The following is an 18,520-nucleotide window of genomic DNA, read 5'->3' on the forward strand; positions in this document are numbered from 1 at the left end:
ATGTTTGATCAGTTTTCATTTGCCAATCTGTATGACTGGGAAGGTGTGTAAACACATTGTGAATTGTGTATAAATTGTTTCCCCACCCCTAAACTCCCACCACCATTTCTCATACAAACTAGTGTAAAGTAAACAGTGCGTGCAGATTGAAATTAACTTCTTTAATGTTTTAGGACGAGAGTCACCTTTCATAGTCTGTTGTCAGTTATAGCAATCCTAATGCGCAGTTTACGTTGGTAAATATCACAAAAATGAGTAACATTGTAAATTTTAATTCAGGTAGCTGATTATAAAAACTTTTTGTTGGTAGCTAATCCAGGATACCTTAAAGTACCTGCAACAGAATGTACTGGAAGCTGGTTTTACAGATGTTTTAGTTAAAGCCTTATTACATGTTAAATTGAAACTGGTAGACTATTTAAAGAAAAACTTGTGACACCTGTAATGCTATTAACAGATACTTTTTATAGTCATAAGTACAATGCATAATAATTCGTATTAATTCTACCTGACTGATGCATAAAATAAATAAATAGCTGCCATTTCTATTCAGCAGTACTAGAACCAAAATGCAGTGGAAATAGTGAATAGGAACATGTTAATCTGATCAATTACAGATTAATGAAATGAAAGATGGAGGTTGTGCTAGCGCTGGTGCTCTTTTTGAGGGATGAGAATCACTACAGTTTCTTTGTTCATTCCTTCTGAATGCACAGTTGATAGGAAGACATGAAGCAACACTTAACATTTTGCCTCCAAAGACTGTCACTCAATAGCCCACATGGGTTGGCAGGAGAATGGGCTTTGTTGTTAATTCTACCAAATGTCACGTCATGCAGTTTTTAGTGGCACTTCATGGCAGGGAGGATAGATGCATTTGTCTTTGGCTAGTTAATTGTGTCCCTTGTCTTATCCTGACACTGACCGGGGCCTTTGACTCGTAAGTGGTTCGATGCAAAGCAAATTAGTAGATTATATAGTCATATTTCCAATTTGGGAAGCACCAACTTTGGGGAATGCAGCTCATAAATCATAATGCCTAACACTAAATGGAACGATGAAAGCTGCTTTTTAGATGGCTAACACAGATGAGGTATTCAAAGCTGGTGATGTGCTGTGCAAAAATGTGTACACCAAACCCAATGGGAATCTTAAAGCAATTTTATAGCAACTATTCTTAAAGAAATCTGTACATGTAAAGATACTGAGTTAATTATTTTTATTCTAATAGTTTTGCAATTCAGTTGTGATTCAGCAGTACGTTTTCATTGAATGCAGAAAATTGTCCTGTCATTCAATTTGCTTTTGACCTGGTCATTTGATTAGTTGGTGAATTGAGAAACTACGATGAGATTATTTTTAACAATTTCTCAATTACCAACCTAATTTCTTGGCAAATGGATACTTTAATGTGGCAAATTGTTGTCTTGTAACCATTCATTATTCTAAGTTAAATTCCCTTTTTTTTTACCAAGTTGTTATTGATGGCTTCTCTTTGAACCATTCTGTCATGGTTGGGTCATCCTTTTGTGAATATGGAAGCACAATGAATTTAGCCATAAAATGATGTTCAAGGTAAACCTAAATATTTGTTTTATTCCTCATGTATTAATTGCTAATGATTTAGGTTGAGCATTTAGTTTAAATCGTTTGACTACCCACCACTTCAGGAAAGCTCTTTTCCTGGATCAACCAGTTTTAATTTTGGCTTACAAATGATCTTCCAATTAATAAACTAAAATATTAATGCTACTTAAGCAATGATAATAGCTTTGATAATGGAAAATGAACACAACGCTATTCTATATAAAACAGAATTATTCTATAAAATATCAAATCCAAACACTAACTTTGATTCCTTGTGCATTCTAATTTTGTTTTATTCATTTCATTGGATATAGATGTCATGGGTATATTGCTGTTCCCTAATTGCCCTCAAGAAGGGGGTGGTGAGCCGCCATCATTATCAATATAGTTCAATGTATACTTCAAAATGCCCTTTATTAGAATAGTGTAGGGAATTTTTTTTTTGCATTAAGCTTTGATCTTTCCAATCTAGTTTAACTCTAAGCTTATCACAAATATTCTATTGTTCCACCTGGGCTTAATTTGTTGATATGTTTGCTTCTGAACCGAACCTCCATAGACCAAAATGATTAACAGATTTAACATAACATTTTATTTAATTACACAAAGGTGAGACTTCATGGAATTTACTTACCTGATCCCTTTTTTGAGGTGTTTGGAAATATTTTTCGATACCAGTGTTCTGAATTGGACATGGGGCCCTTTTATTAATTTATTCCTTTGCTGGGGTTGTGAAAGGAGAACCGATCTGAAAATTGTTCTTGGTTCCCACTTTGGAGCTCCCTCTGAAATGACCACAATAAGTAATGGGCTGACAGTTTATGGCCTCGCAGACTCTTTCTGGCATGAGTATGGAATGTGAGACACGCTTGGAGAAAGTCTTGGATTGTTTCATTTTTATCTGTAGAGTAGCCACCTGTTTGGAATATGCGTTTGGGTTTTTCAGTCTATAAAAAGTAGATCTAAATGGATGCAGCAGCAAGATTCCTACATAGTGAACAGTTGTATTGATTAAATATCTTTTGTAATAAATGGTCCAACATGTTTTATGTTGGAACCTGGGGCTAATCTTGTTTCATGGCTTACCAGTTTTAAATCAATTGAAGATCGTTTATTCCCGTAATAAAACGCATGTTTCCGCTCAGTTATGCTAATTGTCAAAAATTACTTTGAATATCTAGCTTTCTGCCATTGCCTACAAATGCTATGTCGGAAATACTTGAGAGGAAAATTGTTTTTGGTTTTTCTACTTTGGAGCTCCTTCTGGAGTGAAATGTGCTATTGGAATTGTCACAAACGCATCAAGTTTATTATATTATGTGCATGTTCTGCTCGCAGTATGTGATCATCAGAGAGATTTTCAAGCTGTGACGCAGTGCAATAGTTTGTGTTGTCTTTTGCCCACATTATTAAACTACTGCTGGTGCCTTTCATGCAGCTTGTAGCATCTTTATAATTAAGATTGACACTGTTTGACTGCTTCTGTGGCCTCCCATTATTCATGTTTTTTCACCCCTAACAATGTCTTGCTGACTACCGCAAGAATTTTCCCATCAACAGCAGTGCCTTTCTCTCAGCTTTAACTTCTTTTTTGCATGGGATCATGTGCATCATGTCTGTGCTTCTGTAAATCTCTACCTGAATCTGTTAATCACTTTTCCATTCCAGACAAGCACAAAAATAGCATCATCCAATGTCATGAAAATCCTTGTCTGGAGGTCTTTCTTCATACCCTGTCTTGTACTCGGAGTTCTCCTTAAAGCCTATAATTTTAAGCAAGCCTTTAGCCACCTATCTTAATCTTTTTGCTTTTGTGCCCAATGTTGGCGAAGCTTTGAGATGATTTTCTGTGTTGAAAAGGCTTTGTTAAAGAGACTATTGTTAGGAATAATTCAGTGGTCTCAAACATTTTGTTTGAAAAAATTATTGCCTAGAAAATGGAATTGCACCTTTACCTTGGTGCATTAAAGCATCCCTGCATGTAGCACGAACACCACATCAGAGTTCCCCATAAACATGAGTTTATGGGTGCACCAACATTTGGTGCTAAACCACACATGCTTGGTTCCTGATAACACTTGAATAGGTTAGTATGGCAGCTGGTCTTTTGCAGCATGGCATTCAGAAGGATTTCCCTCCTTGGATTTGCACAACTTGCAACAGGACTGCCACTGATGAGAGAGCAGTCTGCGGGAAGAGGAAGAAGGTTCCTGAATTTACAGCAACCAGCTTCTCTTCTAAAAGTGCTTTTGAGGAGAGCCACCCAAATTTACAGTGTTGAGCAACAAAGCTCTTTCTTCCATAAGTGTTTCTGAAAGCCAACAAAACTCTCCCAAATCACCAAGAGAAAAACCTGGTTAGAAGTGGCTTAAGATAACTCCAAGAGTAAGGATTTCTGAACAACATAGATCAACGCTTCGAGAAAGGTTTTGGCTGCACAAGATAAATCAAAGTGAGGGAGCACATTGAAAATACTGCTCCCTCGTACATTTATTCAAGAAGGGTCACTACTAAACAGGTGCTTTCACTTAATATGTAAGAAGGAACTGCAGATGCTGGTTTAAACCGAAGATAGACACAAAAAGCTGAAGTAACTCAGCGGGACAGGCAGCATCTCGAGAGAAGGAATGGGTGATGTTTTGGATCTAGACCCTTCACGTAGTCTGAAGAAGTGTCCCGACCCGAAATGTCACCCATTCCTTCTCTCCAGAGATGCTGCCTGTCGCGCTGTTACTCCAGCTTTTGCGTCTATCTTTGCTTTCACTTAATGATTACTCAAGTCACAATTGCTCCACATCCTATCCTCTCTTACCCAATTGACCTACTTATATTTCTAATGGCAAGCTCTATGGGAGAGACCCCATGAGAAGCTAAAGAATAGCAATATATTCAGGTGGCACGGGAGCGCAGCGGTAGTGTTGCTGCCTTACAACGCCGGAGATCCCGATTTGATCCTGATTAAGGGTGCTGTCTGTATGAAGTTTGTACGTTCTCCCCGTGACTGCGTGGGTTTCCTCCGGGTGCTCCGGTTTCTCCCCACTCCGAAGACATGTGGGTTTGTAGGTTAATTGGCTTCGGTAAATTGTCCCTAGTATCTAAGATAGAATTAGTGTACGTGGATCGCTGGTCAGTGTGGAATCAGTATGCTGAAGGGCCTGTTTCAGCGCTGTATTTCTAAACTAAATAAAGGTTGCATGGTAAGATCAATTATCTACCTGATGTGGCACAGTTTCCAGGAGCCTGCATTTATGTCTGGGATTAAAAGCAACATGAATGGAATAGACGGTTTTTGCTTTGGCAGGACGGCGTGTCCCTGCCGTGATCGCATCTGGATGTGAAAAGAGTGAGACGGTGTTTCTTTTCTCTTCCTCTTTATCAATAGGTTCTTTGGCTTTAAAAACTCTCATGGAATTCCATGTGGAATCCCTTTGCTGCTGAATGTGCTGAGACAATATTGACTTAAAACATTAGTCCTTCAATGAATCTCTCCACCCACTTCCTGCCAATCGGATCTGGCTGAGATTGTATATCCTAATATATTGATCTGATTAGTCTGAATCTGCCTGCCATGTTGAACAGTGAGCCAAAGTAAAAGCTTTCAATCTCTCCTCGCATGGAGAATGGACCTCCTTTTGAGAAAGTATATTTTGTGAGTTCAGAGTGCATTCTATTTCCTAATGAATGGCACCTCGCTTAGCATTTTGTGGCGAATATATGTAAATTAATTGACTTTTTCTTCCAGTATTTAAATATTATAAGTGATATAGGTGAAGCTGCAAAATAGCATAATTGAATATTATGCATTTTCTCAGCTCCGTTGGTTGCTGTTGCCCTTGAGACAGTGGTGATGCACGGGATGTGAAGAGGACCTGTTAGTTTAGCTGGGGAATGAGATTGAGCTTCAATGATGGCAGAATGACTTAAAAGGACACAAAGTGCTGGAGTAACTTAACGGGTCAGGCAGCATTTCTGGAGAACGTGGAAAGATGATGTTTCGAGACCTTTCTTCAGACAATGTATCTGCATGGGGAGAATGACTGATGTTTCAAAGGTCTTTTATTGTCATGTGTACCAATTAAGGTACAGTGATATGCAATGTTTCAAAAATTGGCTATGTGGTTGACAGGGTGGAAGAAATCTTTGAATATCAAGAGGATGTAGATGGTGTGCTCATTTGGGCAAATGTGGCGAATGGAATTTAATCCAGAAAGATTTTACATCGGGGACATGTAACAAGGACAAGGAATATATACATTAAATGGTGGGATATTGAGAGGCGTGAAAGAAGATGTGGCCCTTGGAGTGTATGTCCACAGATATTTGAAGATAGAGGAGAAGGTAAAATTATTAAAAAGGAATAAATATTAGTTCAGGCATAGTATGTCAGAACTCATTTACAATGCTTGTAAGATTATTGAGTATTGTGCAGAGTCCTGGAAACACATTACAAGAAAGATGTGACTGGTGGAAAGGGTGCAGGGGAGATTTGCAATGTTGATGGGACACTATTTTTGTAAAAAATAGTTGGGAGGAATGAGTAGCTGAGGGGACAATTTATTGATTTGTTCAAAATTAAGGCTGAGATTAAACAAATGGGAAGGAAATATTTCTCTCAGCAGAGGTGTCAAAAACAAGCGTGGAGATTCCATGCTGTGTAATCTGGCCAAAGGTTTGTTTTCTGAGACTCCATGTTCTCCTTGGACACCAGTTGTTTTCCTTTTGCTAAATTGTGCAGCACATTCGATGGGGTCTCCATATCTGTTTGACGTACTACATTGCACCTGCGATTAATGTTGACAACATCTCATTTTCAGGAAGCCAACAGCATTATCCACAACTATATTCGTACCTTCATTGCTCTAATTTCATCTCCTGGAATGTTGAGGCATGAACAAAAGTATATGGAAGTTCCCTTGAGGCAATATAGAAGTCTGAACTCTAAGAATAAATGTGATGTAGGGGGTTGCATTTACATTGGCATCCACCAAAGGAACAGTTTGGGCACATGCTCGGCTGCAGATCATTCCCTAGAACCTCAGTTATTACAGTCTTAGGAAGCCAGAGCCTGCAAACATACTTTTCATCAGAAAGGTCCAGTTGCAAGCTGGTATTTCTAAAGACAATGTACACAAGGCCTTTGCAGACAGACATTTTCATGCCTTCTTCCCATGTCCCCAACACTTCCCGAAACCTCCAGTGTTATCACTTAGTCAACTACAGATGCTCCTCGACATACGATGCTTCGACATGGTATTTCGACTTTACGATGGTGCAAAAGCATACACATTCAGTAGAAACTGAACTTCCAATTTTAATATTTTTTTCCCGATCTAGCGATATGCGTTTTCGACTTACGATATTTTCGATTTACGATGAGTTTATCGGAACGTAATCCCATCGTAAGTCGAGGAGCACCTGTATTGTGTTCTGCAAACAAAGTAGTCCCTGATAGTTTGAAGACACATTGTGGACTTTGGAAGTATTTGTGTAGCATTCAGTCAGTTTGAAGCTGCCTCGTGAGATGCCGTGATTTTAAATTGAGTACCCCAAGACCACCAGGTGGTACATCTAGCTTGCCCTATGACTGTTTTCTGGACTTGAACTACAGTTCATGTTGAAAGAGGCTGAACTGTACATTTCACTATGATTGACCTCATTAGGTGTGCATTTAACTGCAGGGAAATGTAAGGTGCACTACCATAGATCATGCCTGGAGGTACCTGGTCCAGAAATGATCGCAAATGCATTTGGAGCAAAACTAATTTTTGAATCACGTGGTATTGTTTTCAAAAGAAAAACAGAATCAAATTTCTAGGCTTTCTTATTGACACTTGGTAGGATTAATTGCCTACTTTCCAAAATAGTGCTGAGTTCTTTATTTGTCACCCAACAGCATCTTCAACTTGTGTCCCGTGGCATAACGTGCATTGTCCACTGTACAGTTTTGCCGTGACAAGTTGTGCAGCACAAGATCTTATTCTTTGAAATAAAATATTTTGTTGCTTCAAATATGAAGTACAATTTCCCAAATGTTAGTCATAACAGTGATATTACAATAATTTCAAATACTTCTACATTTTATAAATTGAATGTTGGAATTTTGGTTGACAACCTATTAATCTGCTTATGCAGTTATTACATTATATAGACAGAATAAATAGGACATGGAGCTGATTTGATGGAGCAGTATGTTATACTGAAATGCAGTACTTATTCCATTAAATTAAAATGACATCTCCATTAAGTATCTCAAACCTATTACTCTGTAATTAAATGAAATGCGGCCATTGATTTTTTTTTTTCAGCTTCCTTTTCTCGTTCATATTGTTATTGCTTGGGGAGCAGAACTGTTCACTTTTCAATGTGATTAACATGAGGGTTTGCGAACTCCAGGGCATGGCTGTTTTGGATTGTATCTTGTACTTTTGTTTATCAATTTACGTCAAAATGTTTTGTGTTACCTCTGATATAAAATGACCTCAGCCTAAAAGGAAGTGACATCCCTGATGGAGTCTGGTATTGAAGTGAAATGCATTAAAAGGCACTTAGATTAACTTTTGTGATTTCCTTCACATTAATTGTGTATATCGAGGCTTGTGATTCCAATCTGCATCAAAAAAATTGGCATAAGGGTATTAAATTGTAACGTGACAGATTTGATTAACCAGGTCTGAGAACAAGAGGGAAATGCTTTTAAAAACTATGACACAACTGAAACCACTTCTCAATAAGGTGGAGTGATGCCCTAAGAAACTAAGGGGAAAATCTTTACAAGGAAGCAACTTTCATAATCCTGTACAAATGTTAACTTTTATAACTATGCACTCATTTCATTTTATAGATTTTCAGCTGGTGCAGTTTAGGGTTATATGCTTTCACTGCATTTTAATGCAAAATAGAAATTACAAATGTATTATTTCTCACAAGTTTAGTATCTTGAACTGGGGGGATATGGTGTCAGGATATGGAATCAATTTGTCCTCGAACCTGCCTAATGTTTCAAAACTGTAGCCTTTCAAATTATGTTATTGTACATTTTAATTTTTGAGCAAAAGAATATGTACCCTTCTCCACCCACTCAGTAGCATTGATGCCTCAAGATTTAGGAGAGAAAAATTGCTTGCTGTTTACGGGGAGTTGCCCTGTTTCTACCGCTGATTTTTTTAGGGGTGTTTTATGAATAAAATGGTGTCGGGGAGGGAAATTATTTGCAGTGTGCAAACAACTAATAAAACACGGTGTGATATAATTGTTACTGTTGATGCACTAAAAATAATGCAGTAGCTCACTTTTGCCATTGATACAAAGTAGAAATTTACTTTCCACTCCATTGCTCAGTATATTCAACCTACTGATTGCTGAAAAATCTTAACAAGCATGGATTGCTACTGTGAGAAATCCAAGTCTTTTCTGCCTGATGTATTTAGCAAGTTAATTGTTAAATTTGCCACAATGGTTATGCGATTACGTAGATGGTGTGTTTCATCTAGAGGGAGTATTTGTGGTTTTGAACTGTAGAATTATGCATGTTCCAGGGGGTTTGTTTTTAAAAAAATACATTGATCATGCTACATGTATTTAATTTTAATAAAACAGCATATTGTCTGCCTCAGAGCTGGAAGAATTTATAGAAACAAATTCAAAGCTAATTCAGAATAAATATTTTGATTTTTACAAAGTAATTTTAACATCAGGTTATGTTTCTGATTATTTAAGTAGATCATTAGCACCAACCCTTAGTGACATGAACTACTACTCTTTTACTCTGTTATTTACACATGACATTGTGGAAGCAGTTATGTTGCCGAATTTAGCAGATTGAACTATCAACCCGGTGTAAAAATCTATTTCATTTGGGGCCAAGAAGAACTCACTGCAGCTAGGGTCGCGAGATGCTTCCAGCTCTGCTCTATCTGTGTGGCATTTGGCCTTATCCATAGTAAGTGGATAGGGTAGTGGTATGGTATGACAATGTATTGCATGTTTATAATGTCCCCAACATTATGTTCATCAATAGTTTATACAACTGTTACATTAGATATTTTAGAAAATATGCATAAGCTCATTGTGGCATTGAGAAAAAGTTCAAAGTTAATTTCATAGTCAAGGAATGTGTGTGCTTTTTTTTTCTAATTACTAATTCCTCAAATCTATTGCCACAAATATGTTCCAGCAACAGTTGTGAAACTGGTAACAATGTGCAAAAGAAAATGAACCTTGAGTATAGAATTATTATTTTCTACCATTTAGTGGAAATTGTATCTTATTTGTGTGCTTAATAGTGAATGCGAAAGTGCATTCTAAAATTGATAGTATCTGCTTAAATGTATACACTAAAGTTTTGGTCATATAACATCTTAACACATCAGAAGTTCTCAGTCTATGGGTAAGTAGCATTACCTTAAGTTGCTATACTTCATGCATATGCACTCAGCCTTGCATTTGCATCTATGTGCATACAGAAACAGTGTGCATTATCACTGCTGCTAACAGTCAAATCATGAATATCCATGATTTTTATCTTTCCAATTTGTTTTCAGTCAACGGGACATAAATCACAATTCAATAATCCGCCTAGAACGGGATCCCACCGCTAGCCACATCTGCCCATCCCCACCCCTCTCTGCTGTACTGCAGAGACCATTACCTCCACAACTCCCTGGTTAACTCATCCCTTCCCACACAAACCTCCCCATCCCCAGCTACTTTCCCCTGCAACTGCAGAAGATGCAACATCAGTCCCTATACCTCCTCCCTCGACGCCGTCCAAAGACCTTTCAGGTGAGGCAGAGGTTCACCCTCATCTGCTGTATCCGCTGTTCCAGGTGTGGATTCCTATATATCGGTGAGCCCAAGCACAGGCTCAGCAATCGTTTCGCTAACACCTTTGCTCAGTCCGCCTGGGCCTACGCGATCTCTCAGCTGCTAAACACTTTAACTCACTCTCCCATTCCCACACTGACCTTTCTGTCCTGGGCCACCTCCACTGTCAGGGTGAGGCAGTTATCGTGGGTGACTTTAATCTACATATAGATTGAGCCAACCAAATTGGTAGCAGCGCTGAGGAGGAGGAGGATTTCCTGGAATGTATAAGGGATGATTTTAAACCAATATGTAGAAGAACCCACTAGAGGACAGGCCACCCTAGACTGGATATTGTGTATTAAGGATGGATTAGTTAGCGATCTTGTTGTGCAAAGCCCCTTGGGCAACATTGACTATAATATGGTGGAATTCTGCATGAGGATGGAAAGTGACGAGGGTCCTGAACTTAGACGATAGGAGACTTTGAAGGTATGAGACGAGAATTGGCTAGGATAGACTGGCAAATTATACTTAAGGGGTTGATGGTAGAGATGCAATGACAAAGATTTAAAGACCGCATGGATGAACTCCAAAAATTGTTCATCCCTGTCTGGCGAAAAAATAAAACGGGGAAGTCATCTCAACCGTGGCTAACGAGGGAAATCAAGGATAATGTTAAATCCAAGGAAAATGCATATAAATTGGCATGAGAAAGCAGCAAACCAGAGGACTGGGAGAAATTTAGAACTCAACAGAGGAGGACAAAGGGGTTAATTAAGATGGGGGGGAGGAGAGCATGAAAGAAAGCTTGCAGGGAATAAAAAAACCTGACTCTAAAAGCTTCTTTAGATATGTTAAAAGGAAAAGATTAGTGAAGACAAATATAGGTCCCTCACAATCAGAGACAGGTGAATTTATAATGGGGAAACAAAGAAATGGCAGAACAGTTAAACAAGTACTTTGGTTCTGTCTTCACTAAGGAAAACACAAACAATCTCCCAGAAATACTAGGGGACCATGGATCTAGTGGGAGGGAGGAACTGAAGGGAATCCACATTAGTCAGGGAATGGTGTTAGGCAAACTGTTGGGACTGAAGGCAGATAAATCCCCAGGGCCTGATGGTCTGCATACCAGAGTACTCGAGGAGGTGCCCTAGAAATCGTGGATGCATTGGTGATCATTTTCCAATGTTCTCTCGATTCTGGAACAGTTCCTGTGGACTGGAGGGTAGCTAATGTAACCCCACTTTTTAAGAAAGGAGGGAGAGAGATAACGGGGAATTATAGGCCAGTTAACCTGACATCGGTAGTGAGGAAGATGCCGGAGTCGAATTATTAAAGATGTTATAGCAGCGCATTTGGAAAGCAGTGACAGGATCGGTCAAAGTCAGCATGGATTTATGAAGGGGAAATCATGCTTGACTAATTTCTGAAATTTTTTGAGGATGTAACAAGTAGAATGGATAAGGGAGAGCCAGTGGATGTGGTGTATTTGCACTTTCAAAAAGCCTTTGACAAGGTCCAACACAAGAGATTAGTGTGCAAAATTATAGCACATGGTATTGGGGGTAGGGTATGACATGGATAGAGAACCGGTTGGCCGATAGGAAACTAAGAGGAGGAATTATCGGGTCCTTTTCAGAATGGCAGGCAGTGATTAGTGGGGTGCCTCATGGCTCGGTGCTGGGACCCCAGTTATTTACAACATATATTAACGATTTAGACGAGGGAATTAAATGTGACACCTCCAAGTTTACGGATGACACAAAGCTGGGCGGCAGTGTGAGCTGCGAGGAGGATGCTATGAGGTTGCAGGGTGACTTGGATAGGTTGGGTGAGTGGGTAGACGCATGGCAGATGCAGTATAATGTGGATAAATGTGAGGTTATCCATTTTGGTGGCATGAACAAGAAAGCAGATTATTATCTGAATGGTGTCAGATTAGGAAAAGGGGAGGTGCAACGAGACCTGGGTGTGCTTGTTCATCAGTCACTGAACGTAAGCATGCAGGTATAACAGGCAGTGAAGAAAGCTAATGGCATATTGGCATTCATCGCGTGAGGATTTGAGTTTAGGAGCAAGGAGGTCCTACTGCAGTTGTAGAGGGCCCTGGTGAGACCGCACCTGGAGTGTTGTGTGCAATTTAAGTCTCCTAATTTGTGGAAGGACATTATTGCTATTGAGGGAGTGCAGTGTAGGTTCACCAGGTTAATTCCCGGGATGGCGGGTCTGACATATGATGAAAGAATGGGTCGACTGGACTTGTATTCACTGGAATTTAGAAGGATTAGAGGGGATTATATAGAAACATGTAATATTCTTAAAGGATTGGACAGGCTAGATGCAGGAAAAATGTTCCCGATGTTAGGGGAGTCCAGAACAAGGTATCACAGTTTAAGAATAAGGGGTAGGATATTTAGGACTGAAATGAGGAAAACCTTCTTCACCCAGAGAGTTGTGAATCTGTGGAATTCTCTTCCACAGAAGGCAGTGGAGGCCAATTCACTGGATGTTTTCAAGAGGGAGTTAGCTTTAGTTCTTGAGGCTAAAGGAATTAAGGGATATGGGGAAAAAGCAGGAATGGGGTACTGATTTAAGATGATCAGCCATGATCATATTGAATGGCAGTGCTAGCTCGAAGGGCCGAATGGCCTAATCTTGCACCTATTTTTCTATGTTTCCGAATGCTAATAGGAGGAATAGCACCTCATATTTTGCTTGGGCACCAAACAACCCAGTGTAATGAATATTGATTTCTCTAACCTCAATTAATCCTTGCTTTTCCCCTCTCTGGCCTTCCCCCACCGTAGTGCTTCACTGTCCTTCTGATTAATTTTACTGTTTGTATGCCTCATTGTCACTTTCCCCTCAGCCAACAATGAACCATTCTACATCTCCTTGATCACCATCTGCTTTGATCTGCCCTTTTCACAACTTAAATTCACTTTGTACCCTTCCATATCTCTAGTTTCCTTCTCCTCTGACTCTCAGTCTGAAGAAGGTTTTTGACCCGAAACGTCACCCATGTCTTCTCTCCAGAGATGCTGCCTGTCCCATTGAGTTACTCCAGCATTTTGTGTCCATCTCCAATATCTCCAATTCATTTGTTATTTTTACACCCCAGCTTACAAGTTTAAAGTTTTTGACCACCACTGGCAATTATCCCGTGATGGATTTTTTTTTCAAAATGTAAGTCAATGTTATGTCAGATCTATAACAAAAGCCAATGAGGATATTTTGTAAATTAAAGGAATCTCAGCTTGAGGACACGACGCATTGTTTATGTAACTGTACTTTGCCTCAAGCTGATTTTGAAAAATGTTTTGCTTTTTCCAGGGAAAAGTAGCCCAAACAGCATGTATGTCGGCCTGTAAACACCTATCCACATCTATGATGCAAATGCTTCTGGATACTGATGTGAAGCAGATAAGCATGGGAGCCATTCAGCAATTCAACCTCGACGTTATTCAATGTGAATGTAAGTAGAACTCCTGGCATACTTTAAATGAGCAAGTAATCTTAACTTTGAAAATCCAATCAAAATTAATTCATGACAATAATACGAGTAAATTAGTTAAAGTTTACTGCACAGACTCACCAATGACTGAGCATTTGCCATCATGCAGCATTACTAATCTAAAGTAGTGTGAGACAATGTAATTTAGTTTATTCATTTGTTGCAAAACTAAACATTGCTGTAAATGCAGACTACAGTTAGTTTCCTGTAATAGAAAACATTTGAATAAATAGGACGAGGTTGGCTTAAGAGCTAGATAACGCTCTTAAGGATAGCGGAGTCAGGGGGTATGGGGAGAAGGCAGGAACGGGGTACTGAGTGAGAATGATCAGCACTGATCACATTGAATGGTGGTGCTGGCTCGAAGGGTCGAATGGCCTACTCCTGCACCTATTGTCTATTGTCTATCTTAATGGAGGGGGGTAAAATAAAAATACTGTGCACATTCCTGTCTTTTTCTTCTTGTTTCTCTGCATTTGAAGACCCTTGTTGATCAATATGTATACCAGAGTTTATCCATTATTCTATTTGTATATGACGTTTTTATCCTTCTCCTTGCTCTGTGGATACTGTTGCCTTTTACCAGAACAAGGTATTTTTGTACTACCAAGTACATATATGTTCGTAGCAAGTAGCACAAAGGTTTAAGTTCCAGAAGTGAGAGCCTAGACTGAGGTGTTTTGAATTTGGAATAATTTATTAGTGCCTGCGTCTTTTATGACAATGATGGGGTTTGACCCTTTGAATAAGCCCCAGTTCGAAGTCCTAATGTAGCTCATCTCCGAGGTCAGTTATCCAGCATCTCGCCCCAACTTATCCAGCATCTCGCCCCAACTTATCCAGCATCTCGCCCCGTCCTTTATAAACTCCACTGGCTCCCCATCCCCCAGAGAATCCAGTACAAAATCCTCCTCATAACCTACAAAGCCCTCCATAACCTGGCCCCATCCTACCTGACCGACCTCCTCCACAGGCACACTCCCACCTGCACCCTCCGCTCTGCCGCTGCCAATCTCCTATCCCCCCACATCCGGACTAAACTCAGATCCTGGGGGGACAGGGCTTTCTCCATCGCTGCTCCCACCCTATGGAACTCATTACCCCAAACCGTTAGAGACTCCCCCACACTCACCACATTCAAAACATCGCTGAAGTCTCACCTGTTCAGTACTGCCTTCAACCACTGAAGGTCACCTCACCTACTGTCTCCTTTCTCTGTTCATTTATTTATTTACTTATTTATCTATTTATTAATTTCCCTATGTTCTCAAAATCTCTGTAAAGCGTCTTTGAGTATATGAAAAGCGCTATATAAATAAAATGTATTATTATTATTATTAACTTTAACGTGTTGTGTATTTGAAACAGACACATGGGTAAGGTGCCTGTATAGTATTTGCTTTACCCTGTCTGCTCCCAGATAGCAAGGTCCCCAATAAATCGCTTTTGTCAGCTTATTGCTGTTTTGCAGTGAGACATTGTGACTGGTGTGGAGGTAGATCATGTACAGTGCCCTCCATAACATTTGGGCCAAAGACCTATCATTTATTTATTTGCCTCTGTACTACACAATTTGAGATTTGTAATATTTGCATTGAATATAAGAGTCAGAAAGTCATGATGCAGCTCTGTGGGACTTCATACCAAGTTCACAGGTTATAGGAGTAGAATTAGGCCATTCGGCCCATCGAGTGCACTCCGCCATTCAATCATGGCTGATCTCTGCCTCCTAATCCCATTTTCCTGCCTTCTCCCCATAACCCTTGACACCCGTTCTAATCAAGAATTTGTCTATCTCTGCTTTAAAAATATCCACTGACAGCCTCCACAGCCCTCTGTGGCAATGAGTTCCACAGATTAACTACCCTCTGACTAAAGAAGTTCCTCCTCACCTCCTTTCTAAAAGAGCGCCCTTTAATTCTGAGGCTATGACTTCTGGTCCTATACTCTCCCACCGGTGGAAACATCCTTTCCACATCCACTCTACCTATGCCTTTCATTATTCTATAAGTTTCAATGAGGTCCACCCTCAACCTTCTAAACTCCAGCGAGTACAGGCCCAGTGCTGTCAAACGCTCATCATATGCTAACCCACTCTTTCCTGGAATCATTCTTGTAAACCTCCTCTGGACCCTCTCCTGAGCTGCACATCCTTCCTCAGATATGGGACCCAAATTTGTTCACAGAACTCCACATGCAGCCTGACCAGTGCCTTGTAGAGCCTCAGCATTACATCTCTGTTTTTGTATTCCAGTCCTTTTGATATAAATGCTAGCATTGAATTTTCCTTCCTTACTACCAATTCGTCGTGCAAATTAACTTTTTGGGAGTCCTACACCAGCACTCCCAAGTCCTTTTGCAACTCCTTCTTCTGTCGTATGTCTTTTAGACCTGCAGCTCCGTTGAGGCGAGCCAGGCCAACGTGCCATCGTCCAGGTCAATCAGACCTCGTTCACCATTCGGTGGGCGAAATTTGGGGCAACTGGTGACTGTGCTCCACTGTCTGTGTTGGGTCCCCACACTCACAGAAGGCACTGTCCATGAGACCCCACCTCTTCACCGCTACTCCATTGCGTCCGACGCCTGTCCTCAAGCGATTGAGGGTTATCCACTGCTTTCGGGGCAGGTCCTGGCTAGGGACGTCCATGGGTTCACCGATGTAGCAGTGTAGCCGAGATGGTTCTGCTGACTTCCACTGGTCTCTCCATCTCGTCTTGACCCAGGTGGCCTTGGAAGTGTCAACCGGTGTTGTACAGAGCAGCTCGTGGGCTTGCACGGCAAAGGGGGCGCCGTGACTTGAGGCACACATGTCGTGGTGTCTCTGTGACGATCTGATGGAGAAGGTGGAAATCACTAGGAATCTATAGGAAGCACTGCCTTAAAAAGGCAGTCAATGTCATCAGACATACACCACCCTGACCATGCTCTCACTTCACTACTGCCATCGAGAAGGTGATACAGGAATCTGAAAACCGTGATCACCAGGTTCAATAACTACCACTTCCCGTTGCAGCCTTATTTTAAAATTGATTACATTCTTTTTTTTTTTATCATCAAATTTACACACAATACCCATAATAAAAAAACGAAAACAGGAGTTTGAAAATTTTGGCAAAGTAATTAAAAAGAAATAACTGAAATATCACATTTACATAAGTATTCAGACCCTTTGCTATGACACTCAAAATTGAGCGTATGTTCATCCTGTTTCCACTGATTATCCTTGAGATGTTTCTACAACTTGATTGGAGACCACCAGTGGTAAATTAAATTGATTGGACATGATTTGGAAAGGCACACACCTGTCCTGGTCCTGCAGTTGACAGTGCATGTCAGAGCAAAAACCAAGCCGTGAAGATGAAGGAATTGTCCGTAGACCTCCGAGACAGGATTGTGTCGAGACACAGATCTGGGGAAGGGTATAAAACAATTTCTGCAGCATTGCAGGTCCCGAAGAGCACAGTGGCCTCCGTCATTCTTAAATGGAAGAACTTTGGAACCACCAGGACTCTTCATAGAGCTGGCCGCCCGGCCAAACTGAGCAATCGGGGGAGAAGGGCCTTGGTCAGTGAGGTGACCAAGAACCCGATGGTTACTCTGACAGAGCTCCAGAGTTCCTCTGTGAACATGGGAGAACTTTCCAGAAGGACAACTATATCTGCAACACTTCACCAATCAGGCCTTTATGGTAGAGTGGCCAGACGGAAGCCGCTCCTCAGTAAAAGGCACATGACAGCCCGTTTGGAGTTTGCCCAAAGGCACCTAATGTACTCTCAGACCATGAGAAACAAGATTCTCTGGTCTGATGAAACCAAGATTGAATTCTTTGGCCTGAATGCCAAGCGGCACCGCTCATCACCTGGCCAATACCATACCTACGGTGGAGCATGGTGGTGGCAGCATCATGCTGTGGGGATGTTTTTCAGCGGCAGGAATTGGGAGACTAGTCAGGATCAAGGGAAAGATGAACCGAGCAAAGTACAGAGAGAACCAAAGTACAGAGAAAACCTGCTCCAGAGCTGGACCTCAGACTGGGGCGGAGGTTCACCTTCCAACAGGACAACGACCCTAAGCACACAGCCAAGACATCGCAGGAGTGGCTTTGTGACAAATCTGTGAAAGTCCTTGAGTGGCCCAGCCTTGAACCCGATCGAACATCTCTGGAGGGACCTGAAAATAGCTGTGCATCGACGCTCCCCATCCAACCTGACAGAGCTTGAGAGGATCAGCAGAGAAGAATGGGAGAATTTACCCAAATACAGGTGTGCCAAGCTTGTAGCGTCATACCCAAGAAGACTTGAGGCTGTAATCGTTACCAAAGATGCCTCAACAAAGTACTGAATAATGAGTCTGTCAGTAAAATGATATTTCAGTTATTTCTTTTTAATTACTTTGCAAAAATTTCTAAACATCTGTTTTCACTTTTTTATTATGGGGTATTGTGTGTAGATTGATGATCATCCATTTTAAAATAAGGCGGTAACGTAGCAAAATGTGGAAAAAGTGAAGGGGTCTGAATACTTTCTGAATGCACTGTATCGTCACTGTGGACTTGGCGGGCCAAAGACCCTGTTACTGTGCAATGTGAATCTATGGATCCCTGTAATGCTC

At 40.7% G+C, this 18,520-nt stretch overlaps 1 protein-coding gene across 3 annotated transcripts in view; it reads left to right on the forward strand.

Moving 5' to 3' along the window:
* Window positions 1-18,520, forward strand: part of LOC144601507 (exocyst complex component 6-like) — a 161,371-nt gene that overhangs the window by 90,303 nt on the left and 52,548 nt on the right. For 2 of the 3 annotated variants that reach the window (XM_078413722.1, XM_078413723.1), the window contains one exon: window positions 13,729-13,870. In XM_078413722.1, the coding sequence (XP_078269848.1) occupies window positions 13,729-13,870 (142 nt within the window). Of the gene's footprint in view, window positions 1-13,728; window positions 13,871-18,520 lie in introns of those variants that run through there. The other variant, XM_078413724.1, reaches the window with a different exon arrangement.

The sequence above is a fragment of the Rhinoraja longicauda genome, chromosome 16, assembly GCF_053455715.1.
Source record: "Rhinoraja longicauda isolate Sanriku21f chromosome 16, sRhiLon1.1, whole genome shotgun sequence".
NCBI classification, from domain to species: domain Eukaryota; kingdom Metazoa; phylum Chordata; class Chondrichthyes; order Rajiformes; family Arhynchobatidae; genus Rhinoraja; species Rhinoraja longicauda.